This window comes from Myxocyprinus asiaticus, chromosome 18 (genome assembly GCF_019703515.2).
Source record: "Myxocyprinus asiaticus isolate MX2 ecotype Aquarium Trade chromosome 18, UBuf_Myxa_2, whole genome shotgun sequence".
NCBI lineage: Eukaryota > Metazoa > Chordata > Actinopteri > Cypriniformes > Catostomidae > Myxocyprinus > Myxocyprinus asiaticus.
In genome coordinates, this window is record NC_059361.1 from 290,001 (window position 1) to 317,361 (window position 27,361).

The window sequence follows — 27,361 nt, forward strand, 5'->3', positions numbered from 1 at the left end:
CATATCAAAACCAATGTGGAACTTGTGTGATCACAAAATAAGAGCTTTTCAAACGCAATCTATCCTCACATCAGGGACAAAGTAATTGCAAGAACGAAAACACGACTGAAGAACACGAAATTCGCATATTGTGATTCTGGCTCACCGTTTTTCTGTGTTTGAGAAAAAAACATCATACTGTAATGTGTCATTTTTATATATTAGGTTAAATTTAAACACTCAAACATAGAAAATAATATTAAAGCAATATTACATACAAACAATCCCTTTTAAATCTATGGCTGTATTTTGTAAGATGAGTGCAAGAGTGAAACGTTTTGTATTTGGTTAAGTGTTTTCAGTCAAAGATTTGCTTCTATATTCGACCAGACTGCAAACGAGACCATTAGAACTAGTTGACATCCATGGATCTGTCCAAACCAGCTGAATGTGAAATAACCGTTTGTGATCCATTAGCTGTTATGTTAGTAAAGCAACGAGGAAAACAAGCCAAGTGTTTTTCTGCTACAGAACAAGTTTGGACAAAGTAAGGCAAAGAGAGCTCGCGAGAACATTTCTTTCAGGCGACAGAGCTTATCCAATGTTTCTTTCAGGATTCATGTCATTTTTGGCAAGATGGATCCAATTCCATGATCCCAGTATTTATCTAATGTTGTGGGTATGGTACGTTTGGATTCACGTGACACTGATGGGATGTGTACGAATCCGTGTTCAACACAAAGGCGTCTAATATGATCCATGGTGAGTATGTACAGTGTCAATACAATGTCACTTATTTGACACAATGGACAGTTTTTGTGGTTTTTACTGTGAGTGAGAACGATTTAGGACGTGTTTCATGGCCTTTTAATTTGTTATTTTGTTGATCAGTTTAGATGGCATAAAATCATGCATCACCTTTGTGCATGAAAATAAATGGTCCGTAAGCTATGATGTACTCAATAAATATGAATGATTCCAGTTATATGAATGAACTCATTGACATTGAAATGTACTGTACATGGAGAGACAAGCTTCACATGCTCATTCAATCATAATGTTATTCAGCCTCAGAGCAAATATTGCCCTTTAACTAACTAATTACAAACCTAATCAATATGAGACTTCAAGTATGTATCTATGGGCTACTTCAAGTGGAGAACTCCTTTTGAGGACTCAAGGCTCTCTGAAGAGCAAATAGAAGTTCTTGACAGGTCTGAGGAGCTCTACAATTTTAACGTCTTCCAGAAGTTCTCTATTTTACCAAATGTACAGTGCTCATTTCAAACATCCCAAGAGGTACTGTAAGGTTCTGAAGACTTCCTCAGTCTGTCCTAGACTGTAGATTACCTCAGTAGTGAGAGCAGAGAGAACGTTTCTCTCAAAACCTCAGTGGAGGTGCTCATTAGTCAAAGGTGTCCAAGAGTCTTCAAGCCCTGTTTCTCCATGATGTTCCACAGCTTCCTCAGGTTGGACTGAGTGATGGTGTCATCTGGTTTCAGCTGCAAGGCTCTCAGGTAATTGGCCTCGGCCTCCTGGAGTTTCCCGTTCAGATGGAGAATGGCTCCAAGATTCATGAGGGCTGCAGGATACTACAGAAGAAAGAAAGGAAAAGTTCAACTCTTTTACTCAACCTCATATCAAGCCTCTCTTCCATGGAACACAAAAGGAGGCATTTTCAAAAGAAGACTTTCATCAGAGTTCACAATTGGAAGTAGATGATGATTTTTGAAAAAAATAATTTAGATTGGTTTTGTGAACCAGATTGACAGATTGACACAAGATATGACAGAAAACAATGATTCATTCAGAATTTGGACATCGCTACTTTTGAACCTTGTTGAAGGTTGACAGTTCCACCGAAAAGATCTACGGTAAATTCTTTCAAATATCTCCTCTTGTGTTCAATAAAAGAAAGAAAGGCAAACAGGTTTAACCTCTTACACTGGGAGCGGCCCGGTATTGGGCGGAGAGGGGGCGCTGATCACTAAATACAGGTGCATCTCAATAAATTAGAATGTCGTGGAAAAGTTCATTTATTTCAGTAATTCAACTCAAATTGTGAAACTCGTGTATTAAATAAATTCAATGCACACAGACTGAAGTAGTTTAAGTCTTTGGTTCTTTTAATTGTGATGATTTTGGCTCACATTTAACAAAAACCCACCAATTCACTATCTCAAAAAATTAGAATATGGTGACATGCCAATCAGCTAATCAACTCAAAACACCTGCAAAGGTTTCCTGAGCCTTCAAAATGGTCTCTCAGTTTGGTTCACTAGGCTACACAATCATGGGGAAGACTGCTGATCTGACAGTTGTCCAGAAGACAATCATTGACACCCTTCACAAGGAGGGTAAGCCACAAACATTCATTGCCAAAGAAGCTGGCTGTTCACAGAGTGCTGTATCCAAGCATGTAAACAGAAAGTTGAGTGGAAGGAAAAAGTATGGAAGAAAAAGATGCACAACCAACCGAGAGAACCGCAGCCTTATGAGGATTGTCAAGCAAAATTGATTCAATAATTTGGGTGAACTTCACAAGGAATGGACTGAGGCTGGTGTCAAGGCATCAACCACACACAGACATGTCAAGGAATTTGGCTACAGTTGTCGTTTTCCTCTTGTTAAGCCACTCCTGAACCACAGACAACATCAGAGGCGTCTTACCTGGGCTAAGGAGAAGAAGAACTGGACTGTTGCCCAGTGTTCCAAAGTCCTCTTTTCAGATGAGAGCAAGTTTTGTATTTCATTTGGAAACCAAGGTCCTAGAGTCTGGAGGAAGGGTGGAGAAGCTCATAGCCCAAGTTGCTTGAAGTCCAGTGTTAAGTTTCCACAGTCTGTGATGATTTGGGGTGCAATGTCATCTGCTGGTGTTGGTCCATTGTGTTTTTTGAAAACCAAAGTCACTGCACCCGTTTACCAAGAAATTTTGGAGCACTTCATGCTTCCCTCTGCTGACCAGCTTTTTAAAGATGCTGATTTCATTTTCCAGCAGGATTTGGCACCTGCCCACACTGCCAAAAGCACCAAAAGTTGGTTAAATGACCATGGTCTTGGTGTGCTTGACTGGCCAGCAAACTCACCAGACCTGAACCCCATAGAGAATCTATGGGGTATTGTCAAGAGGAAAATGAGAAACAAGAGACCAACAAATGCAGATGAGCTGAAGGCCACTGTCAAAGAAACCTGGGCTTCCATACCACCTCAGCAGTGCCACAAACTGATCACCTCCATGCCACGCCGAATTGAGGCAGTAATTAAAGCAAAAGGAGCCCCTACCAAGTATTGAGTACATATACAGTAAATGAACATACTTTCCAGAAGGCCAACAATTCACTAAAAATGTTTTTTTTTTATTGGTCTTATGATGTATTCTAATTTTTTGAGATAGTGAATTGGTGGGTTTTTGTTAAATGTGAGCAAAATCATCACAATTAAAAGAACCAAAGACTTAAACTACTTCAGTCTGTGTGCATTGAATTTATTTAATACACGAGTTTCACAATTTGAGTTGAATTACTGAAATAAATGAACTTTTCCACGACATTCTAATTTATTGAGATGCACCTGTATATATTATGGTATTACTCAACAATCAGTTGCTTAATCTGCAAAGTTGTTTTAAAGCTTAGACTCTTATCTTTACAATGAATATAGCTGATCTGACTAAATCTCAAATACTGCTTTTATATTTGCTGATAAATCAGAACGGCTCCATTTTCATAACCACAACAATCATATTTAGAACCAGTAATAACATCACACAGCCATGTGTCATATATCTTTTGAAAGGTCTTGATTAGTAGATTATAATGAGCAAATTTATTTCACTCAGAGATAAAAATAGAGTGTGTGTGAAATGCACATATATGATATGCTAAACAGAGAAAACTGAATTATCATCACATTTTTGTTTATAAACTACATGAAAAATAATCATATTATAAAAAATGGCAAATCATAACTTACAGTAGACGGCTCTGAATAAAACAAGGCCACACGTGACATAATACAATATGTAGATCCTGAATTATTAGTCAAAGAGTGTCATAACAAGCTATGGTGGCTATTACTAATGGCGTCTCTATGGCAACGGTTGTTCTGGGATCCATACACTGAAACATGATCCTCATAGATGTGTCAGATCATCCTCATTGGCTGTCTGGAGAGTGTTAGATTCAATATTTGGACAATCACGTGCCCACATGATGTAAACATGCCCAGACTGCACATACAAAGACTGCGCACAAGAGGACGCTCAACGCACATTTTCTGAAGTGATGAAATAGGAAGCCAAAGTGATCTGAATTTTATGATTATGGACTTTTTGGACTGTCACCAAGACTGGCAATAAAGCTGATTCTGATTCTGATATATATATATATATATATATATATATATATATGTTCAATAAAACCTGCTTGGAGATGTTTTTGGACACTTTGATAAAAATAAAAAAAAAGTCCACATTTGGCAACCGTGGTTCCAAATGCTATATTTTTGGATTGCATTGTACTATCAAAATGTTTTTTTTAATGGTACAGTTGACATGTTGGAGAACAACACCAAAGTTAATTTAATGACCGTCCATACTTACTGACTAAAAGGTATAATGTCAAACATGAATAATAACAGAAGTGTATTTTTAGCACTTTTTGTATTTTGTCAGCATTGTATCATGAGAGTCTCTGAGCGTGATCAAAATATTTTTTTTTTATATATAAGTAGTGTTGGGTTCAAGTCCACCTTAGTCGAGTCCGAGTCTTTAAACAATCGAGTCCGAGTCCAAAAGGGGCCGAGTTGGACTCAAGACCGAGTCCATAACAGGCCGAGTCCGAGTCAAGTCCGAGTCTTTAAACAATTGAGTCCGGTTGAGTCCGAGTCCAAAAGGGGCCGAGTCAGAGTCAAGACCGAGTCCATAACAGGCCGAGTCCGAGTCAAGTCCAAGTCTTTAAACAATTGAGTCCGAGTCCAAAAGGGGCCAATTCGGACTCAAGACCGAGTTCATAACAGGCAGAGTCCGAGTCTTTAAACAATCGAGTCCAAGTCCAAATGGGGCCGAGTCGGATTCAAGACCGAGTCCATAACAGGCCGAGTCCGAGTCAAGTCCGAGTCTTTAAACAATCGAGTCAGAGTCCAAAAGGGGCCGAGTCGAAGTCAAGACCAAGTCCATAACAGGCCGAGTCCGAGTCAAGTCCGAGTCTTTAAACAATCGAGTCAGAATCCAAAAGGGGCCGAGTCGAAGTCAAGACCGAGTCCATAACAGGCCGAGTCAAGTCCGAGTCTTTAAACAATCGAGTCAGAGTCCAAAAGGGGCCAAGTCGAAGTCAAGACCGAGTCCATAACAGGCCGAGTCCGAGTCAAGTCCGAGTCTTTAAACAATCGAGTCAAGAGTCCAAAAGGGGCCGAGTCGAAGTCAAGACCGAGTCCATAACAGGCCGAGTCCGAGTTAAGTCCAAGTCTTTAAACAATCGAGTCAGAGTCCAAAAGGGGCCAAGTCGAAGTCAAGACCGAGTCCATAACAGGCCGAGTCCGAGTCAAGTCCGAGTCTTTAAACAATCGAGTCAGAATCCAAAAGGGGCCGAGTCGAAGTCAAGACCGAGTCCATAACAGGCCGAGTCCGAGTCAAGTCCGAGTCTTTAAACAATCGAGTCAGAGTCCAAAAGGGGCCGAGTCGAAGTCAAGACCGAGTCCATAACAGGCCGAGTCCGAGTCAAGTTCGAATCTTTAAACAATCGAGTCCGAGTCCAAAAGGGGCCAAGTTGGACTCAAGACCAGGTCCATAACAGGCCGAGTCCAAGTCTTTAAACAATCGAGTCCGAGTCCAAATGGGGCCGAGTCGGACTCAAGACTGAGTCCATAACAGGCCGAGTCCGAGTCGAGTCCGAATTAATCTTTTCATGAATCTAAATTAAAATTGTAACTGTAAACTCAACATCAATATTTTAAGCATATTTTAAATTTCACAACTAAGAAAAACACTTTGTCAATATAAATGTAACGAAAACACCTCTGTTGCATTTCATATATATATTTTATGATTAGTATCCTGCTGAACAGACTTCAAAGTGGTTTCAGAATGAAAGCATATATGCTTTAGATGTATGAACACAAAACTGTCCTTCAACACAGTTCTGTTGACATTTCAATTATTTGCTGCTTTTTCCCACCACTCAAACATAGACCAAAGAAAGTGAAAGCTGCATCAGTCATTATAACCAAGGTTATTATGTTTCTAATTTTAATTGAGTTTTTTTTCCTACGACAAATATGTGACAGACTGAGTTGTTCATTTCCATCATGGTCTATTTCATCCGTCATATTAGTTTAAATATCCCTAATACATAGCATATTTGATTTTGTCTCGATATAGTCAAAATTTTCAGTTAGAAATGGATTTGCGTAGAAACGTGAGTCTGATAAAACATTTGTTCTATTTAATAATTTGCAGAGTTGGGGAACGCACTTTTAAAAGTGCACTTACATTATTGATATTTCTGGATGAGAGTGGCAAAGCATGTGTGGAATCTCTTTCATGCACACACATACAGCACGTGCGCAGGCAAGAGAGAGAGAGAGAGAGAGAGAGAGAGAGAGAGCGAGAGACTTTGAAAGAGTGCGCTGCTGCTCTCAGCCAGAATAATCACACATAAGGACATATACATGTGGAAACTGATTCGCAGTATCAAATACACAGAATGTATGATAGTACTAACTGTAGAGAGCACATCAATATGGAGATAAAGCCAAATCCCGGACATTTAGAGGCATTTTGAAATCCCAGCCGGATGCTTTTTCAGGTCTGAATAAGAGGACATGTCCGAGAAATAGAGGATGTATGGTCACCCTATGTTACTTTATTTGTTTGCTTGTCACTGCATCACAAATGCCATGGTCTCGGCTGGACTCTAAAAAAAATCCAGAGTCCTAAATGCTCAAGTCTGAGTCAAGTCCAAGTAAAAATGCATCCGAGTCCATGACAAGTCCAAGTCCATTAAAATTGGACTTGAGTACCCCAACTCTAGTTATAAGCTCTTACTTTTGGGTATACCATTTAAGCATTAAATCCTTAAAAATGCCCTCAGGGTGTAAGGGGTTAATATTTATCTTGTTTGCATGCTTATTGTCAAGGTTATGGCGAACGCACAGAAAGAATTGCCATTGTCATTGGCATTTCTTAAAAGTTTTGGGGTTCACAGGTCCATAAATTTAGCCAGAATCTCTGTTACTCTCCAGTCTATAACTCTTCTGGACACACATAATCTGTTTTTCTTCTGTCAGGGTCGCATGAATAATGTTGAATGCATCAAGCTTCAATGGAAACAATATGTTGAATACGCTGATTCTTCTCGCTTAAGGCGATTTAAAAAGACACGTAAATCAAAAAGCACCTAAAGAAATCCCAGCATACCATGCAAGGCCACCGGACATTGAGAAACACATTCGTTTGCAGCGGTTGGGACCAAAACAAAAGCTGGCATGAAATCGGCAACACTAGCTGATTCCGTTATGCAAAAAATAATATTAATAATTGCAAGAGAGCGACATGATTTAATCTAAAAAACATTCTGGTTAAGCTTCATGCCTGGTTTGCCACCTCTGAGGGGAGACGGCCGTATATTCTTCAACACTCAGGAGAGGAAATCCAAAAATCTTACACTAACTGACTGTTTAGGCCAGCTGCCAGGTCATTCCACACGGAAATATAGAAAGAGACGATTATTGTAGTGCAGAAGTAATATTTTAGCATTATTTGACCCAACACAGGGAAGTCAAACCTCAAAATGAGACTGAGGGACAAATGAACTGCAAACTGTGGCATTAACTGCACTCAGGTGACACATATATGAGTAAAAACTAATTAAATCCAGCCATTTATGAAACGCAAAGCCAAATGTATCCAAAAGTGGTTGAAAACTATCACAGAAGCACATTAATTCACACTGGATATCTCTGGCACTGCAATTTAGGGCAATTTCACACTTTAACTTCATAAAATGGATTTAAAAGAAACCAGGGACAAAGTTTGTGTGCCGATACTGATATGCATTTATTTAGAATATCTGCCAGTACTGATAGTTCTGCTTTTTTATGCTACCTTCTTTCAAAGCAATATTAATTCATTTAAATAATAACTTTAATCTCTATGCATTTATATGTCTTGTGTAAATGGTCTCAGTTATAAACAAAAGCACATTATTAACACAGATTAAGTGAATTCTGAATGGCCTCTTTTAGGCTCACCTTAAATTGGAAAGATTTCTTTCTTTATTTTTTTGTACAACTCACAGTTGCACACCTGTGTTTATACACTGTCCAGAAGAATGTGACACCTGATTTCTGCCATTTTAAATAGTCCTCCAGATGCTGATAATACCCACAGACATCCATTTTAGACGTCCTGTGTCCTCACCAGCTAAAAACAATTAATAAACATCAGCACAGAGATGCTTTCAACTACAGACAAGTTACTGTCACATGACAGGAAGTGAACAGTCGTGATTGGGGAATCTTCCCCACTGTGGCCTCAAGTCATTTTTTGACCTCGTCCATCCTCTTCCACTGTCTCTCTTCACCTCTCGACCACACAGTATCTCTCACAACAGCATATCGGCATGCAGTGACAGCATCAGCACAACCAGATGTGGAAAAGATCTGGTGACCTATGTTGAAACAGCTGTTCAGGAGACAAACAGCCCCAAAGACCAGAGGTAACCCAGTGCAAACGCTGTCCAGATGCTGTACAACAGTGTAACACTCATGGAAATGTCCATTTGTTCATGAAAACTCAGGCGTTACAGCTGGTGGTACAGCAGAAATATAATCTGAATGAACTTCAAGGAAATAATATTTTACTACACATGACAATCACTGACAGCACAACAATTGGTACTTGGTACATTAAATCAACATCATATGTGCAACATGAAGACTTATTCCAGGAATATTCCAGGTTGTTTTTGGAAACAGCATGCCATATTCTTAATGTTATTAACATTTTGAATAAATGATACAAAGAAAGTGATCATTACTGATATGCCTTTAGAATAATTTAAACACTTCTGATTTGCCATTGCATTCAAGTACACATTGATTTCAAACCCTCGCCGCTCAAGAACAACCATAACAACAAGAAACAACAACAAACAATTGCGGTATGTCATGGCATCTGTTCATGTTATTGCTTCCTGCATTGCATGCCACATGTTTACTAAAGCTTCTTCTGTCAGCAGTGAGGGATTCACATGTGATAAATGTAAGGAATTAGTCAGGCTGACGGAGAAGGTTAATGAGTTAGAGACATGCATCCGAACGCTAGTGGAGGTCAGTGAGAAAGAGAAGCCGGTAGATACTGTTTCGGATGTGGGTAGTCCAGCGAGCAACACACGCACTTTGGTTCCTGCTCTAGAGCCCCCGCAGCAGGGCGTTTGGGTGACGTCTCGGTGGCATACTCACTCAGCAAAGCGACACCACTCTCCCGTTCCTGTTAGGGCTTCCAATCGATTCTCCCCACTCAGTGATGCACCCACTGAGAATCATGTTGAAAGAGCCTTGGTCATGGGTGATTCTATTGTAAGGAATGTGGAAATAGAGACTCCAGCCACTATTGTTAAATGCATTTCTGGGGCTCGGGCATCTGACATCAGATCAAATTTACAAGTGCTGGCTAATGCTAAACACAGATTTTTCTAAAATTTGTATTCATGTCGGCACTATTGATGTCCGGCTTTGCCAATCAGAGATCACTAAAGATCATGTTAAAGAGGTGTGTGAACTTGCAAAAATGATGTCTGACACTGTAATATGCTCTGGCCCCTCCCTGCTCGTCATGGTGACGAGGTTTATAGTAGATTAGTGTCACTGAATGGCTGGATGTCTGAGTGGTGTCCAAAGAATAGCATAGGATTTATAGACAATTGGAAGAGTTTTTGGGGTAGACCTGACCTGCTAAAGAGAGATGGACGCCATCCCTCCAGGGAAGGTGCAGGTCCCCTCTCTAGTAATTTGGCTCATAATCTTAATAATGATAGTATTTGACTAACTGGGGCCCAGGTCAGGAAGCAGACAAACTGGTTAATCTGAACATCTGCTAGATGCCTTGAGACGTCACACAGGTCACATGAACTTCAGCACATAGAGACTGTCTCACCTATATATCATATAGAGACTGTGCCTGTTCCACAAACTACCAAACACAAACCACTCACTAAATCATTTAGAAAAAATCTGATTAAGGTCAAACTTGAAAAAAAAAAAAAATAATAATTTGAAGATAAACATTGTATAAAGTACGGCTTCTAAACATTAGATCTCTTTCTACCAAATCACTAATTATAAATAAAATTATTACAGATCATAGTTTGGATGTGCTCTGTTTGACTGAAACCTGGCTTAAACCGGATGAATATATTAGTTTAAATGAATCTACTCCCCCAGGATATTGTTATAAACATGAGTCTCGTCTGAAGGGTCGAGGAGGAGGTGTTGCTAGAATTTACAGTGATGTTTTTGGTGTTACTCAGAGGACAGGATATCATTTTAAGTCTTTTGAACTAATAATGCTTAATGTGACACCAACAGATATAAATAAAATATCTCTGTCGTCTTTTACCGTTGCTACAGTATATAGATCACCCGGGCCATACTCTGGTTTCCTTGGAGAATTTGCAAATTTTCTATCTAGTAGTTACTGTAGATAGAGCTTTAATTGTTGGTGACTTCAACATTCACATAGATAATGAAAATGACACATTGGGATTAGCATTTATCGATATTCTCAACTCTCTTGGAGTCAGACAAAATGTGACAGGACCAACTCATCACCATAATCATACGCTAGATTTAATTCTGTCATATGGTGTTGATGTTGATACTGTAAACATTCTACCACAGAGCGATGACATCTCAGATCATTACCTCGTCTCAATCATGCTCTCAAGAGAGCAGCTCGGAAAATGAAGCACAAGTGGAAGAATACAAAATTAGAGGTATTTCGCAGTGCATGGAAGGATAGTGTCTGTAGCTACAGACAGGCACTAAAAGCTGCCAGGTCAGCATATTTTAGCAAACTCATAGAAAATATCCACAACAATCCTACGTGTTTATTCAGTACTGTGGCTAAATTGGTTAGGAATAAAGCCTCAACAGAACCAGATATTCCATCGCAGCACAACAGTAATGACTTCATGAATTTCTTTACTGATAAAATAGAAATAATCATAAATACATTTGGAATTATGCAATCATCTGTCACAGTACCTCAGAAAACAGTGTCTCATAATTTTACTCACATGCAACTTCAATCCTTCGCTGTCATAGGTCATGAAGAGCTAACAAAACTCATCAAAAACTCCACAACATGTATATTAGATCCAGTATCAACTAAGCTCTTAAAAGAGGTATTACCAGTAATCCCAGAACCTCTTCTTAATATTATTAACTCCTCACTATCCTTAGGACATGTCCCAAGAAACTTTAAAATGGCAGTTATCAAACCGCTTAGTAAGAAGCCACAACTTGATCCTGGAGAATTGGCTAATTACAGACCGATGTCAAATCTCCCGTTTATGTTGAAAATACTAGAAAAGGTAGTGTCCTCCCAACTATGTTCATTTCTATAGAGAAATAGTATATATGAACAATTTCAGTCAGGATTTAGGCCTCATCACAGTACAGAGACTGCACTTATCAGAGTTACAAATGACTTGCTCTTATCATCTGATCACGGCTGCATTTCTCTTCTAGTGCTTTTAGATCTTAGTGCTGCCTTCGACATGACAGATCATGACATTCTCTTGAATAGGCTGGAGAATTATGTTGGCATTTGTGGACTTGCATTAGCATGGTTTAGGTCCTATTTATCAGACCACTACCACTTTGTCTGTGTAAATGAGGATTTGTCAAATCAAACAAAAGTTAAGTATGGAGTGCCACAGGGATCAGTTTTAGGGCCTCTGCTTTTCTCCTTATATATGCTTCCCCTGGGAGATATTATCAGGAATCATGGAATAAGTTTCCACTGTTATGCCGATGATACCCAACTTTATATTTCTTCTAAACCCAACAAATATTCACATTTCTCCAAATTAGCAGACTGTATCAATGAAATCAAAGATTGTATGGCCAGAAATTTCCTTCTACTCAATTCCAACAAAACAGAGGTACTAATTATTGTGCCAAAAACCTCTAAAAATAAGCCGCTAAAATATAATTTGACTCTCGATGGATGTACTGCTACATCGTCTTCTACAGCGAAGAACTTAGGTGTTATATTTGATACCAATCTGTCCTTTGAAAATCACATTTCCAATGTTTGTAGAACAGCATTCTTCCACCTCAGAAATATTTCTAAATTACGACACATGCTCTCTGTTGCTGATGCTGAAAAACTAATTCATGCGTTCATGAACTCAAGATTAGATTATTGTAATGCATTACTGGGAGGATGTCCAGCAAGATCAATAAATAAACTTCAATTGGTTCAAAATGCAGCAGTCAGAGTGCTGACTAGAACCAAGAAATATGATAATTTTAGCCCTATTATATCATCATTACATTGGCTACCTGTTAAATTTCGTATTAATTTTAAAATTCTGTTAACTACATACAAAGCTTTGAATGGTCTAGCTCCACAGTACTTAAGTGACCTTCTGTCACGCTATATTACATCACGTTCATTATAATCACAAAACTCTGGCCTGTTAATAGTTCCTAGAATATCAAAATCCACAAAAGGAGGTAGATCCTTTTCCTATTTGTCTCCTAAACTATGGAATAGTCTCCCTAACACTGTTCGAGATAAAGACACACTCACTCAGTTTAAGTCTAGACTAAAGACTCATCTATTTAGCCAGACATACACCTAATTTATCCTTCAACTCACAATTAAGCTGCTTTAGTTAAGTCTGCTGGAACCAGAAACATCTATCATGATCTATAACTCTGCAATAAATTGAATGGCATCTACACTAATATTATTATATTTGTTTCCCTGTCTCAACCTCGGGATTCATATCCCAGAATCAACCAGATCCAGCTCCATTCCTGCTTGGTGTTGGACTCCACTGCTATGTGTCTCTGAGTGATGATGACTAAATGCAGCTGGTGCCAGCCAGACATCACTTCAGTCTGTTACGATGAACTTCAGAGGATGAACTGATGCCAACTCCAACTGTAAGACATGGGATACTTCATATGCCACTGCCTGAACCTTGGACTTATGATGGACCCCACCGAACCTCACAGAAATGACCTGCCGGTTGAACTGTGATGCACCTCACTGATCACTGCCTGCATCATCTTGGTCTAATGATGGACAACACTCTTATAATGTAATACACAGACTATCAATTAATTTCCAACAAAAGCCTTCATCAGTCAACTAACAAAGGACAATGCATCTATGTGAACTTCTGCAGTTAATCCAGGATGAACTTCAAAGACATTAGTCATTAATCTTACAGTTCATACAAAATCTTTGTTTTAAACACTGACCCTTAACGCTTACTTAGTTTAATCATTTTAAACCATGACCTGCACTGCACATAAATAACTAATATTGTCATTATATTCATGTTGTTTAGTCAGAAGGAGGGAAACTGGCCCCACAGTGAGTCTGGTTTCTCACAAAGTTACTTTCCTCCATTAACCAACATCTTATGGAGTTTTGTGTTGCCACAGTCGCCTTCAGCTTGCTCACCGGGGTTCTAAATACAATTATTATATAACTATTTAATTATTTATTTTCATACACAATTTACAATCATATTTAATTGAACTACACAATGGTGGTTCTAAGACTTTATAGATTTTACAGTTTAATTTTTTGTTAATGCATGATCTTCTGTAAAGCTGCTTTGAAACAATGTGTGTTGTGAAAAGTGCTACACAAATAAATATGAAATATGAAAAAAAAAAATGTTGTAAATAGAGAATTTTTATGCAATGGAAGTACACCTGAATGAAATGCTGTAATTGATTCTTTTCATGTTAACTGCAGCAGCTATATTTGTAATCTGGATTAATTGTTCAGTTTAATTGTGCAGCTCTAACACTTATGTGCTCACAGTGGATGTCTATGACTATGACTGAAGCATACATCAGGTTTTCCTTCTTTTTTTAATCAACATCAAGTTTACTGTTTTAGGTTAATGTTAAAATGAATGTTCAGTGATTGGTCATTATTTTTAGGTTTTCATTTACCTTTGTGCTTCTTCATGTCCAAAACGATGAAGAACATCTTTGCAGAACTCAAAACAGCAGCTTCATTTTAGTTAATAGCACACTGAACTTCAGACATATATTTACATATTCTAAAGAAATCAAACAACTGTTTTTATTGAGAACTCTCAGTTTTACTCTGACACACTGCAACACTTTAAAGTTTGTGACTGATGCTCAAACTGTGAATTACATAAAACCCCTATCAAAGCTCTCTGTACAGCTGGTCAGTGATGTGTTGGCAGTCACATCAGTCAGTTCATGTTAAACATCATGTGTGTAGATGTCTGATGTGTGTCACTGATCTTTACTTACATTAGATCTCAGACTCGCTGCTTGTCTGTAGTATTTCTCAGCTGCATCGTTGAGGCTCGCTTGCCTGAAAGAGCAAAACACTGAGTTACTTCATTCTGTCCCACAACACAATTCTCATTGGCCATTAAACCCTCATTTCATGGGTCGCTCTTAGAAGATTTTTGGCTCCTTTAAAACAAAAGGTTCATTTTGTCAAGGAAAAAAAACATAGTACTTGGACACTTAAGTCAGACTGAATGAATAACCCATTTCATAGTATTAGATAAAGTCAGTTCCCCTCAAGTTCACACAGGTGTCCCAGCAGAGGAACATCAGCACATTCACTATGAACATTTAACACTAACATTTTTGGTTCAAACCAAACAAACTTCTGTTTATGAAATGTTTTACTTGAAAAGTGTACTTGTGCTTTGATATTTTATTATCTATTGCAATGACATTCATATATTTAAATGGTTTTGGGGTCACTGTGTATCCTAGAGCTGGTTGTATCTGCTGGTAACAAATCTTTATTTGTGAAGAGAGTTCAATATGGACACAATGATAGCAGGTCAAGAGAGGCTGGTTTATAATGATGAAAGAGAGAGAGAGAGAGAGCAGATGACCACTGATTTTGTTCTGGCTGCCAGATTTATAAATCCTCTTCTTCTTCAACTCCACAAGAGAGCCGAGGTTAAATGTTTTAAGAAATAACTCTTATATGATGGAAAAAAATGCACATGGAAAATATGATGGATAAATTGTATGCATGGAAAACTTACCACTCGCTAAACCTTGACATACATGTGTGAGAGAAGATGATGTCTGAGGAGGAAGATAAATCCAGACACGACACTATGATACAAATCAGGTGGAAAGCTGAAGATTAATGAGTTAAAAGCCGTGGTGTAGTGTTTAGTGCACGTGTTCTGACACATCGAGCCTTAGTGCTCATATAGATGATGCAGGTTCAAATCCGGCTTGCAACATTCCTCCTGCTGTCCCCATCACCATTATCTGCACTGTCTCTGTGACTATAAAAGGCCAAAAATAAATAAGAGTGCTGACTGAGAGATGTTATTGGGCCATTGCTGTGTTTCGTCCTTCATATTCTCTCTGTACAGTGAAAGATGGCACATTCAGGTCACAATGTTTTGAGTTTGCTTCGTGAAATATCATCTGTGGTAGAAGTAGGTTGCAATGTCCTCATGGTTTAACTACGAAAATAAAATTAGGCTTCTGGAAACAACCGAGAACATTTAAAGTTTGAAGGGTCATATTTATACTAATCATAACTACAAAAAAAACATCATATAATTATTATCTGGGATTCAAAATCTATTTTGGAAACTTAACTTGGAAAACTGAAGGTTTTAAGATACAGTATATGATGTAAAATAAAGAATATTTCAGATTCTGCACTATTTCTTGTGATTAAATCACACAAAACATTCTCAAATCACTTTAGCTCAACTGAATACTGTCATTAAAGCAAACGAGACATTACAATGAAATTCATTGAACTTTCCACACACATTTATATGCAGATTATATCATTTGTAATAATAAAATCTGCATTAAATGCTAAATAGGAGCATGTTTCATTTGACTGAAAACAGCTCATCTATATAAGGGGAGTGATTTCACCACCATCTTTATTGAAATGTCCCTATTGTTCTGACCTTTCCCGTACACAAAGGTCAGAGGATGACCTTTAAATTATCTGAAGATATAAAGTCAAAGGGATGACGGATCCTTGCTCATCAGTGAGTTTCACACTATACCGTGTCTTTTCCTCTCCGTTTTGGCCTTCCGTCCACATGTTTTCTTTCTTTTTTCTTCACATGTGTAGTAAGGGGATTTAAACGTTTTCAGACGTTTTAGTGTGGACGAGCAACTTCTGGAAAACGTCTGAAATCGGCAGTATGGAAGGAGACCGCTTTAAAATGAAAACGCTATTTTCAAATTCAGCGTTTCAACAGAAGCATGTGTTCACCATCCGCCATTCTGTTTTACAATCTTTCCCTCTAGACCATGCGTCTCACCCGTCACATTCACATGCACACAATAAAACACGGCTCGATCATTATAACTGCAGGAACAAAAGGATCTCTTTAAGCAACAGTGAGAAAGTGGCACCACTGTCACTGTCACGACCACAACTGCGATATAAAGTGTAAATCTCAAAGACAACAACAATTAGACCTCGTGCTTCAGATCTAAACCTTTTATATCTGTAATAGCAACCAAAAGTTTCCCTCTGTCTCACCACAATCGACTGATTATGTCATTCCACAGTGATTACCAACAATTGAGAAAATGCATAAAAATAATTCATGACTTGTTTATGTAACCTTGCAGGACTGTATAACATAAGAGTTTTAAGGGTATTTACTTCCTCACCAACTTAATAAATGTCACAGAAATTCTACAAACCCACCACAATGCTAGAGACGTGTAAAACGACATACCGTATTTTCAAAATAAACAAGTCGGTGTGTTTGTCTCATGTAAAGCCTTTTATACTTACACTGATTTATGCATGTTAAGTGCAGGTCTTCTATAGGGTCACTGATAGACTGAACATGTGACGCGGCCCTGGACTTCCACACGCACACGAGATCCTTCCAACACAAACACACAAGGAACCTGGGGCCGGATTCACGAAACATTCTTAAGAAGAAAATTCTTCTCAACTACCATTTTCTTCTTCATTTCTAACGCAAGAAAAGAGTTAAAAATATTTTGTATTCCCGAAAAAACTTCTTAAGAAAGTTCTTGTCTTTTAGCATTCTTAAGAAAAAAACGTAAGAAGCATTAAAATTCTCGAAAATGTTTTTCTTAAAAATCGTCGTAATTAACATCTTAAAGTTTGGAGAACCTCACAGTTGTCTTGAATCCTAAAAGTTCATATGTTTAATGAATTTACTGGGTTTTTCATGGTGAGTCTGGAGTCATAATGGGCTGTTTACGTAGAAATGTGATTTTAGACCAAAACACATTTTTGACTGTTTTGTGATTAATGCTATTTTTATTTTCAGCATTCAAATCATGTAAATGTCATCACCAATTCAAACAATAAATGTTGTTTTGAAGCTTCTTAATGTGGTGACTGATGATGCTGATGGATGTGCTGCATATAACGCTCTCTCTCCGTGACCTTTAGAGTTCATAGAAACATAATAATCAATAATCAATAATAACATTAGAAAGCTGAGACTCTTTTTAACCCCCCAATCCACATCACTATCGGAGATGGGCACAGCAGAGACAGCCTCTGCCACCCTTTCCCATTTACCCGCCTCTTAATTTCTGACGTGATATAATGATCGAGCTTCCCAAGAACTTTTTCCTTGCAGTAATTTCCTCAACAAGAACCTCCAGCTCTTGTCTGCTAAAGTTTTGTTTCTTTTCTTTTCCTCCATGTCAGATTAAAAGTTATAAAATGCAGCAAGTAAATTCTCCTGACGGTTAATGTTGTTAAACTAACACATCTGACGTACTTTACATTCAAAACAATGATGGCGAGGTGCTTGCTACTTAAAAAAAAAAAAGTTAAAAGATACATTTATTGTTATGATTTACCAGTGTTGAAGTACTGAATTTGTTGTAGGCTATTAAACAAGAGCAGGCTGATCAGACAATGTCAAAGCCTCGTTTTATTTTTAAGAAAAAAAAAAAAAATGTTCCTAACAAAATATTTTATAACTTCTTGAGAATTTTTCAAGAATTGCACTTAGGAACGTTCTTATGAACTTATAATTTATCCTAAAAACTTTAATCTATACTATAATTTATTCTGATCTTTAAACGAGTCCCACCACGAGCCAACAATTAATAACCAAGTGTTCAAACTCATGTAGCACAAAGCAGTGTGCTAAATGTGCTGTAAGGCTGCAGTACTTTCAGGAAATGTGTAACTGTGTATCATGTGAGCTCTGTGTAGTCATTATCAGAGAAGAGTGTTCAACAGAAACCTCGAGCCAACAGGATTAATGCCAGCTTTTCATTACAAGTCCAGAATGGAGAGATTTTAACTTAGTGCAGCTGCAACATCCATACAAATTAAAGATATATATATATAGAGAGAGAGAGAGAGAGAGAGAGAGAGAGAGAGAAAGAGAGAGAGAGACAGAAAGAGAGGATGCAGAGATAGAGAGAGAATACAGAGAGAGAGAGAGAGAGAGAGAGACAGAAAGAGAGGATGCAGAGAGAGAGAGAATACAGAGAGAGAGAGAGACACAGAAAGAGAGGATGCAGAGAGAGAGAGATAGAGAGAGAATGGAGAATGCAGAGAGAGAGAGAGGATGCAGAAAGAGAGAGAGAGAGAGAGAGAGTGAGAATGGAGGATGCACAGAGAGAGAGAGAGAGAGAGGATGCAGAGAGAGAGAGAGGATGCAGAGAGAGAGAGAGAGAGAGAGAGAGAGAGAGAGAGAGAGAGAGAGAGAGAGAGAGAGAGAGAGGATGCAGAGAGAGAGAGAGGATGCAGAGAGAGAGGATGCAGAGAGAGAGAGAGAGAGAGAGAGAGAGAGAGAGAGAGAGAGAGAGAGAGAGGATGCAGAGAGAGCGAGAAAGAGAGACAGAGAGAGAGAATGGAGGATGCACAGAGAGGACATGATTTTTTTTCTCCTTTATTTTTTAAATCTATTTATTTTGCTATCCTACATAACAATGCACAATTGCATGATTAGTTGCATTTTATTATTTGCATTTATCAGTGTTTATTTATCATTTATAGGTCAGTGGTGCAGGTGAGAATCACTGCTGTGCACTGTGGGAAACATTTCTGCTTTCCACAGGAATGCGGATCTTCAATCATGGTAAATATTTCTGTTGTCCATATGGATGTTAGCATGTCTGTCTCACCTGAGCATATGAGCTGCACTGAAAACCACATCAAATTCTTCACTGTCCAATTGGGCGGCTTTCTGTGCCATTTCAGCAGCTTCCAAAAGTCTCGAGTCCTCCAGCAAAAACTGACCTGAAGAAGGAAAGGGGAATTTCATTTGATATTTTCTTTGACTCCCTCAGAAAGACGAATGTGAAATATTTCCTTTGGCGGTGGGACGGTTCGGCCTGCCTGCTCAGTGATTCTGAAACATGAGATATACTGCACTAGCCAATGACAGATGATTTGTCCAACTGAGATTTCTCCGATAGGCACATCTCCATGACAAATGAAATGCTGACTTCTGCAGGATTGTGAAAGGGGACTGACTGGGATCTGAAAGCTTTGCACTTCTGGACTAGAAGAATCAGTCAAGACTGAGAGTGAATAAATATCTGTGTCTAAACACATGCCTGAACTGTTGCGCCAAAACCAGACATTTTTCCACAAATAGCTTTGAGTGAAACCTAAGGAGTTCAGTTATATAGAGAAGAGATGGATTCAAGCATCTTGTGTTTTGCAAAAAAAAAAAAAAAAAAAAAAAGGAAAAGAAATAAACACAAAAACCGTCCTCTTTGTCTCTCATGTAGCAGTGGGGAAAAACAAACAAACAATCATTCAAGTGTGACTCCAGCCAGGTCTCCTAAGCAACCAAATTGGCCCGGTTGCTAAGGAGGGTAGAGTCACATGGGGTAACCTCCTTGTGGTCGTGATCAGTGGTTCTCGCTCTCAATGGGGCATGTGGTAAGTTGTGTGTGGATCGTGGAGAGTAGCATGAGCCTCCACATGCTGTGAGTCTCCGCGGTGTCATGCACAACGAGTCACGTGATAAGATGCACGGATTGACGGTCTCAGAAGCGGAGGCAACCCGGATTGAGGTGAGTAACCGCACCACCACGAGGACCTACTAAGTAGTGGGAATTGGGCATGCCAAATAGGGGAGAAAAGGGGATAAAATAAAAAACAAAAACAAACAATCATTCAAGTGAATTGATTCTTTTCGGACAGTTTTATGACCCTATTAAAATAAACGATTCCCTAATATCGTGCTGGGAACTCAGATTCATTTTAGTGAGTCGGTTCTTTCAGATGGTTCATCTACTGTAAATAAACTGGTTCACATACATGATTAACTGATTCACTTGAGCCCTGCACAGCCTTAAAGGGGACTTTAAATATCTTCAATGTAGTTAGCTTCTTTTTTGTTAGTAGCTTGACTGTAGTTGAACTACTTTAAGTTATGAGTAGCTTGTAGCTTGAGAATATAGAGTCTCAAAGGAGCTTCACCAACACCAAATGAGCCAATGTAAGTCTTTGGGTTTTATCAATCGTTTTATCAATGGAAATGGAAAATATAAAACGTGGAGTCACGTTCTCCAGTACAGTGTTTACACACCAGAGAACAATACAAGATCATCCTTACTGGCCTTCTGATAGTACATGATCCAGAGATGTTTGATCAGACACGTATTCAATTACACAGATGCCTTGGCAGCAACCGAGTGGAAAACACGTTATCAGGGTTAGCCAGCGATTCTGTGTTTATCTGGATTAAATACATCCAACAAGAGCATCCAAGGACGAGTCAACCATCTCCAATATGAGGAGAAACTGTTGAAAATAATGTTAGGAAGACACATATACAGTAGAGTTAAAAGTCCACATTCAAAATACGAGATTAATAACCACACTTCATTTATTTATCAAACAAAGAAACATTATGGCATAAATGAATAGAACATCAAGGTTCATGTCAGCTTCAGTGTCACAAACGAGTGACACACTGAACCAAATACTGAAAAACTCAGAGGCAAACTGTTGTGCTGACATAATATGTAATAAAACACAGTATTACTTTAGAAAAACTCACAAGTGCACTTTTGAACCTCACTGTATGCTGAAGGATATTGTTCAAATGTATGATTCATTTAATAATATGATGGTGTTTTATAACAAGCTTTGCTAGTGTATAAAGAAATGCAGTAACGTGACTGATGGACCACCATATATATATATATATATATAACTTTTTTCCCTTCATTTTCCCTTAATTTAAGCAAAGATATTGCAGGGAGACAAAAATGTGTTTCATAAAAGTAAACTGAGCTTCAATAATACAGTAATTCTCAGTTGGCTGCAGGATGTAATTTGGCTAAATCTCGTTCATCCAGACACACGAGCGCTCATATGAGGTTTTCCTTTGAGAAATAAAGCCTGATTATTCAGTCTCACTGGAGTCACATCTGTACTTTACATGACACAATGACTTTATGCACAACATCATCAATCTTACTGAGAAACACAACCTCATTTACAAGACTAATGTCAGATAAAGGCCTAAACGAGAACAATTAAGGCTAATGCAGCATTTTAGAGAAGTATTCTGTGAATTCCACTGAATCAGCAGAACTAGGATACAGACGAGGTCTGGATTCCTGTGATCTCATTATAGTCTCATTATGGGTGAGCAGCTAACAATGTTTAAGTCCATGTGTGCATATTTGGGAGAGATAAAACATAGTTTCACTGACCATAATGCATATAGCAGTTTCCTTTAGTAGGATCGAGCTCGATGGCCTTCAGAAAGAACTTCTCCGCTTCCGGTTTCTGACCCTGAAATAAAAACAAACAGATCAGGAATTTCTGTAGGGTGAAATCCTTCATTTTTCATCTTCAGTGCAGCAACAGGAAATGTGTTTAGAAATGACAATGGTCCATGTTGTTATTAATACACACATTAGAAATTCAAAGAACTTTACATGAAGTATTTTATTGCTTGAAGACTTCTAACAAACACCATAAAAGTACATGTTATTCATTACACAATGTTCACAAAGTGTTGTTGAGACACAATGGAATTAATGATATTTTATTGCATTGGGATTTTAAAGAAATAAAGGGAGTCCAAGTTTAATGCAATAATAAGGCGTGAATGAAATCCATATTAGTTCCAGTCTGAGACACATTACTATCAGACACTTGATAAACAGAGCAGCTGCAAAACACTGAGAGACTTTTATTTACACTGAAATCCCTGAAGAGCTTTATTTATTATCTAACGAGTTTAATGTTAGACGTGGATGTTTGCATCATTACACCATGTCAAGAGCGTGTGAGAAATAACAGAAATAATCACATGGGACAGTTGACCTGTAGACACAAAGGGCAGAGCTGTGGTGCAGTGGTGCTCATCTGGGTGATGAAGGTTCGAGCTCCTGATCCCACAATCACATTCAAACAGTTTAAGTGTGACTTAAGAGTCCAAATACTTTCCACCGTATTTACCTTCACTCTCTACTATATATATATAAAATAAAATGAGGGCAAAAGATTAAAATAAAAACCAAGAAAACATTAAAAAAAGGTGTTTTTTTGGGGGGTTTCATTTTGACATATGCAATAGATGTATTTGTTTGTCTTGGTGAAGTACAGATTATGCACCATCATAAGATTTGTGAAGTTCCTGACAAACACACACAAGCGTCAGTGTGATTGACTGAGGTCATGTTATTACTCTACAGCAATATCCTGAACACACACACACACACACACACACACTGATCTGAGCGTGTCATCACAGACACAACAGACACACACTTCTGTCCTGACGTCTCTGAAGTGCTTGTGAACAGTCTGAGTCTGATTAGCCACGGAAATGAGAGAATTCAATAACGCGTCTGAGGAACCCCTGGGGTCATGATCTTTGACCCCGTTTGTTTGAGTGTAGAGGTCAGGGAAGGTCAGCACAGCAGGGAAAGAGCTCAGTTTCTTCACATCTCCCCCTCTGACCTTTGACCCTGGAGATCTCATGTCCTCCGACAGGAACTAAACCCCGGACACACTGACGCTCTTCCTCATCACTCACTTGTTCCCTCACTCGTGCTTTTAACAGGAATAAATATAATTATAGAAAATAAAAGAATGTGACAGAAAACAAAAGCCTGTCATAAAATGATCATTTTCTTTCATCTTCTATATATGAAACTGTATGTTTTAAAGTTTATGTGATTGTTTTGATTGGTTTGTTGCTATGGTGAGACCAAAGACCACATTTCAGCCATAGCTGGACAATAATGTAAACTAAACATTAAGAAAACAAACAGCATTGCGATATGATGATGCAGCATTTTCTAAATTCATGAGAGATCATGTGCAGTCAGACGGTCATCATCAGGTAAATCAGGATCTCATCCCTGCTGAAAAAACACAGCTTAAACCAGCCTGAAGAGTTTAGCTGGTCTTCCAATCTGACTCTAAACGTTGTCTAGACCAAGGCTGGTCTGATGGTTAGGTGACAGTAAACAATATGAGTGTTAACGTGAGTTTAGTGTGATAAAATCAAATAGGCTATGTCCACACTTACACACTTTAGTTTGAAAAAGCATCTTTTCTCTCAGTTTTGGCCTTCCGTCCACACGGAGACGGCATTGTTGAGTTTTTTGAAAACGCTCTCTCAAGTGGATAAATCTGAAAACGCTGTATTTGCATTGTAGTGAGGATGGGGAAGATGGAGATTTCCGAAAGCAATGACGTATTTGTTGTCATGTGACGCAGTCATGTGATCTATTCAACACAAAACAGTCAAGAGGGCCCACATTGTAGCGGCGTTATTGTGCCCGTTATTCACTTTGAGAGCGTTGTTAAAGATAAATGTTACTTTGTACAAGCTTCATAATGCATTCCTTCAAACGCGACGCAAAGTTAACTCGGAAATGGTGTATGGCGAAAGAACACGAGGACAACTGCATTTCAGACCGTACATGGAATGGGGATTTTCCACATGTGCAGTAAGGGGATTTAAGAGTTTAACACATTTCATTGTGGACGAGCAACTGGAAAACACTTGAAAACGGCAGTGTGGACAGAGAGCGTTTCGAAAACGAAAACGCAGTTTTCAGATGTATCCAGGTATTAATATGGACGTAGCCTTACTAACCTTTTCTGTGTAAAGTTATATCCTATTTTATTACTGTTTCTATGATGACGTAACGCTGGAATAACCTGTAATCCCAGTAAATGAATTTAATCACACTAAAATAATGTTAACACGTTGAATTTTTGCATTATGGAACAAGTTAAAATTATTTTCTGTGTTAACCAACATTGTGTCAATTGAGCTTCACTTGTTTCTAACCTGGAATATTTCTGTAAAATGTTTTTTTTTTCTCCAGCAGGGATATCACCTAGAAAGGGTTTTATTTGTGATAATAATAACTATATGACTATACATTATTTTGTTATGTACCAAATAAATAAATTAGATTAATCATAGTGATACGAGATAAACAAAACTTGCACAACAATGTAAGAAAATCGTTTGCTTGTGACAGAAGTCAATTATACAATTTATCAGAAATTATCCAATCATATTTGACTGTAGAATGCTGCCAATCACAATCATGTGCTCATGTATAAAAACAAACTCAAAGTGAAAGTTTTCTTCTTTTGCTCTACTGAAGTTTGTTAAAGGTCAGTGAAGTGATGAGGTCATCAGATGACAGAAGTGTTCCTCTCACCCCTGAGGAAGGTTCATTTTCACCAAAAGGTTTTAAACAATCAGAGAGTGCACAGATCTGAGAGGAGAATCAATAAAACTCTCTCTTCACTGACTTCATCTGATGCTCTGGGTTTGTCTCGGGAGGATTGAGCTGTTATGGTCTCAGAGAGTTTGTGTAGTTCACTTGCTTTCTTTAGTTGAATGTTTCTGCACTGAAATGTCTAAGATAAAGAAGTGGACTAAAAGAGACAGAACACTTGAGGTCACACAGAGGAACACTGCGGTGAATCCCTTCATGAAACAAGGATTACAAGGAAGCTGAAGAAACTTTATTTTACCTTCACAGTTCAGCCTCGTTTGAACTGATGACTGGAGTTGAAGAACAGCTGATGAGATTCATACATGACTCCATTACAACAATTCCAGCATTCTGCAGTCAGATCAGGAACATACATGACACAAGCATGATTCAAACCTGAATCTCCCAGCAGCACCACAGCTCAATGTGTCTGAAGTATGGGCAACTTCATGTGATTACTCACGAGAAGTAGAGTTACTTCCGTAATCTGATGCATGTGTGATATTAGTGAACTGCAGGATTTTATCCATCGAGAACTGATTAGATCATGAAAAGTAGAAGTGTGACGTTTCAGTTTCATTCAAATGGCATTTTCTTTTCTATTGAGTAACATGCAAAGATTCACAATAATACAGAAACATGCATCAAGAAAGTGAAGATTGTCTTTTTTATTTCATGTTGATTTGAAACGGTTAACTATTGGTGATTCAGTCAGGTTTCTCATGTTTTATTTTATTTCCATTCGAGATGAATAGTGAACGACTCTTTTTCAAAAACACAATGCTTTCATTGTACTGTGTGCTCAGGTTGTAAAGAAGACGAATGAAGATGTTTTCTTTCTTTTATCAGCTGCCGGCGGCCTCATAAACGAGTGGAAATAAAAGGAGACAGACGAGAGAAGAAGAGCAGGAACTCATGACCTGTTTAACACACATCTCCTCTCTTTTCTGTCCACATATATCTCTCTTGAGTGAATCACACTCGGCCGGATGTGCAAGTAATCACAACTAACCCATTTACTTTTTCAGTTTTACGTTTCAGCAGCAGAGAAAGAAAGTGTTTGCTCAAGAGTTCCTCCTGAAAAAGTGACAGAGAGAGTCAAACTACAGTGTGACTGAAGGATGTTTGACTTTATTCAGTGAGAGGACACGATTTACGTGTTCATAGAGATTATAGTAACTCATCAATCATTTAGATAACTCATTTATTCAAACCACGATTGAGCGATGAAAATATAACTTTTCAATATTGTTGTCCTAACTGCACACATCATAGGTGACAAGACATTTTGTTGGTCACTTGGTTTACATTTCTGTGGCATCAAGCTGACTAGCTCCGCCCACAGTGAATTCTCATTGGTCCAAAATCCTGTTTCACATACTGTAAATGTATATTAACCCTTTAAGCTCTGAAGGTGTTTTTAAATATTTCCTGATTCAGTGGCATACCCAAAATTAAAGGCTTATAACTAGACAAAAAACAAAACACAAAACAAGGAGGGTCAAGTGTTTGGTATCATTGTAAAGAAAACTTTTCACATTTTTTTTTTTTTTAATGATATAGATTATGATACATTCTGAGAATCTCAGCCTAAGACACTGCTGAAAAAAAATGGATGAACTTGTTTTCTTATTTGACATTATACATCTCTGGGTGTAAATAATGTGGCTGTGAAAAACTGCTTTTGTTTTGTTCCCAATCATGTCAACTGTATCTGAGAAAAAATTGTGTTGATATGAAAAAGCAATCAAAAGTTATAACATTACAAAAATAATTTATCATAGTGTCCAAAAACATCTCCAAACAAATAAAACATAATAATTGTACATAAGAACTAATTACACATGTAAACACAACAATGACTAAAGGTTTGTATAGCATGCAGACATGATTTTAGTAATGAGATTTCACAGAATGAGTTTCATTCTGTGTCATTTGAGTCATCATTGAGTCTGTGTCATGTATTTGGCGCCATCTCCTGGTGGTCATATGTAACATTGTGCTTCATGTGGATTATCTAATGATCTATACATCTGATTATCTTGTGTGTGGACTCGTTTGAAAGATAATCACCTCCTCTGAGTAATGGTATGTGATCCCATTTATGTTCCGTTTATTTTTCGTTAAGTTATAAGCGACACCAACATAATTGTTAAAGACATATACTTAGCTATTACTCACTATATTTTTGTCTGTGAGTAAAACAAAAATATAGACTGGTTGTATTCTACACTTTGAGAGCTTTCCAACAACATATGACACATGACTATTTGAAGAGTTTGATGTTTTTACTGATTGCAGTAATATGCACAGTGCAAATTGTTTTAATAAATTATCAAACTGGAACACTTCTGAATTGTCTGCAATATTAAAAAGCAATTGTTCAATTTTGGTCATAATG

General features: G+C 38.0%; 1 protein-coding gene across 1 annotated transcript in view; it reads right to left on the reverse strand.

Annotated features, from left to right (window-relative positions):
* The window catches only part of tmtc2b (transmembrane O-mannosyltransferase targeting cadherins 2b), a 192,921-nt gene that overhangs the window by 833 nt on the left and 164,727 nt on the right, over positions 1-27,361 (reverse strand). The window contains exons 9-12 of the mRNA XM_051724587.1: positions 21,916-21,997; positions 19,363-19,477; positions 14,518-14,581; positions 1-1,571 (exon numbers count right to left, since the gene is read on the reverse strand). The exon at positions 1-1,571 is cut by the window's left edge and continues 833 nt beyond it. Of these exons, the coding sequence (XP_051580547.1) occupies positions 1,389-1,571; positions 14,518-14,581; positions 19,363-19,477; positions 21,916-21,997 (444 nt within the window). The 3' untranslated portion in view covers positions 1-1,388. The remainder of the gene's footprint in view (positions 1,572-14,517; positions 14,582-19,362; positions 19,478-21,915; positions 21,998-27,361) is intronic.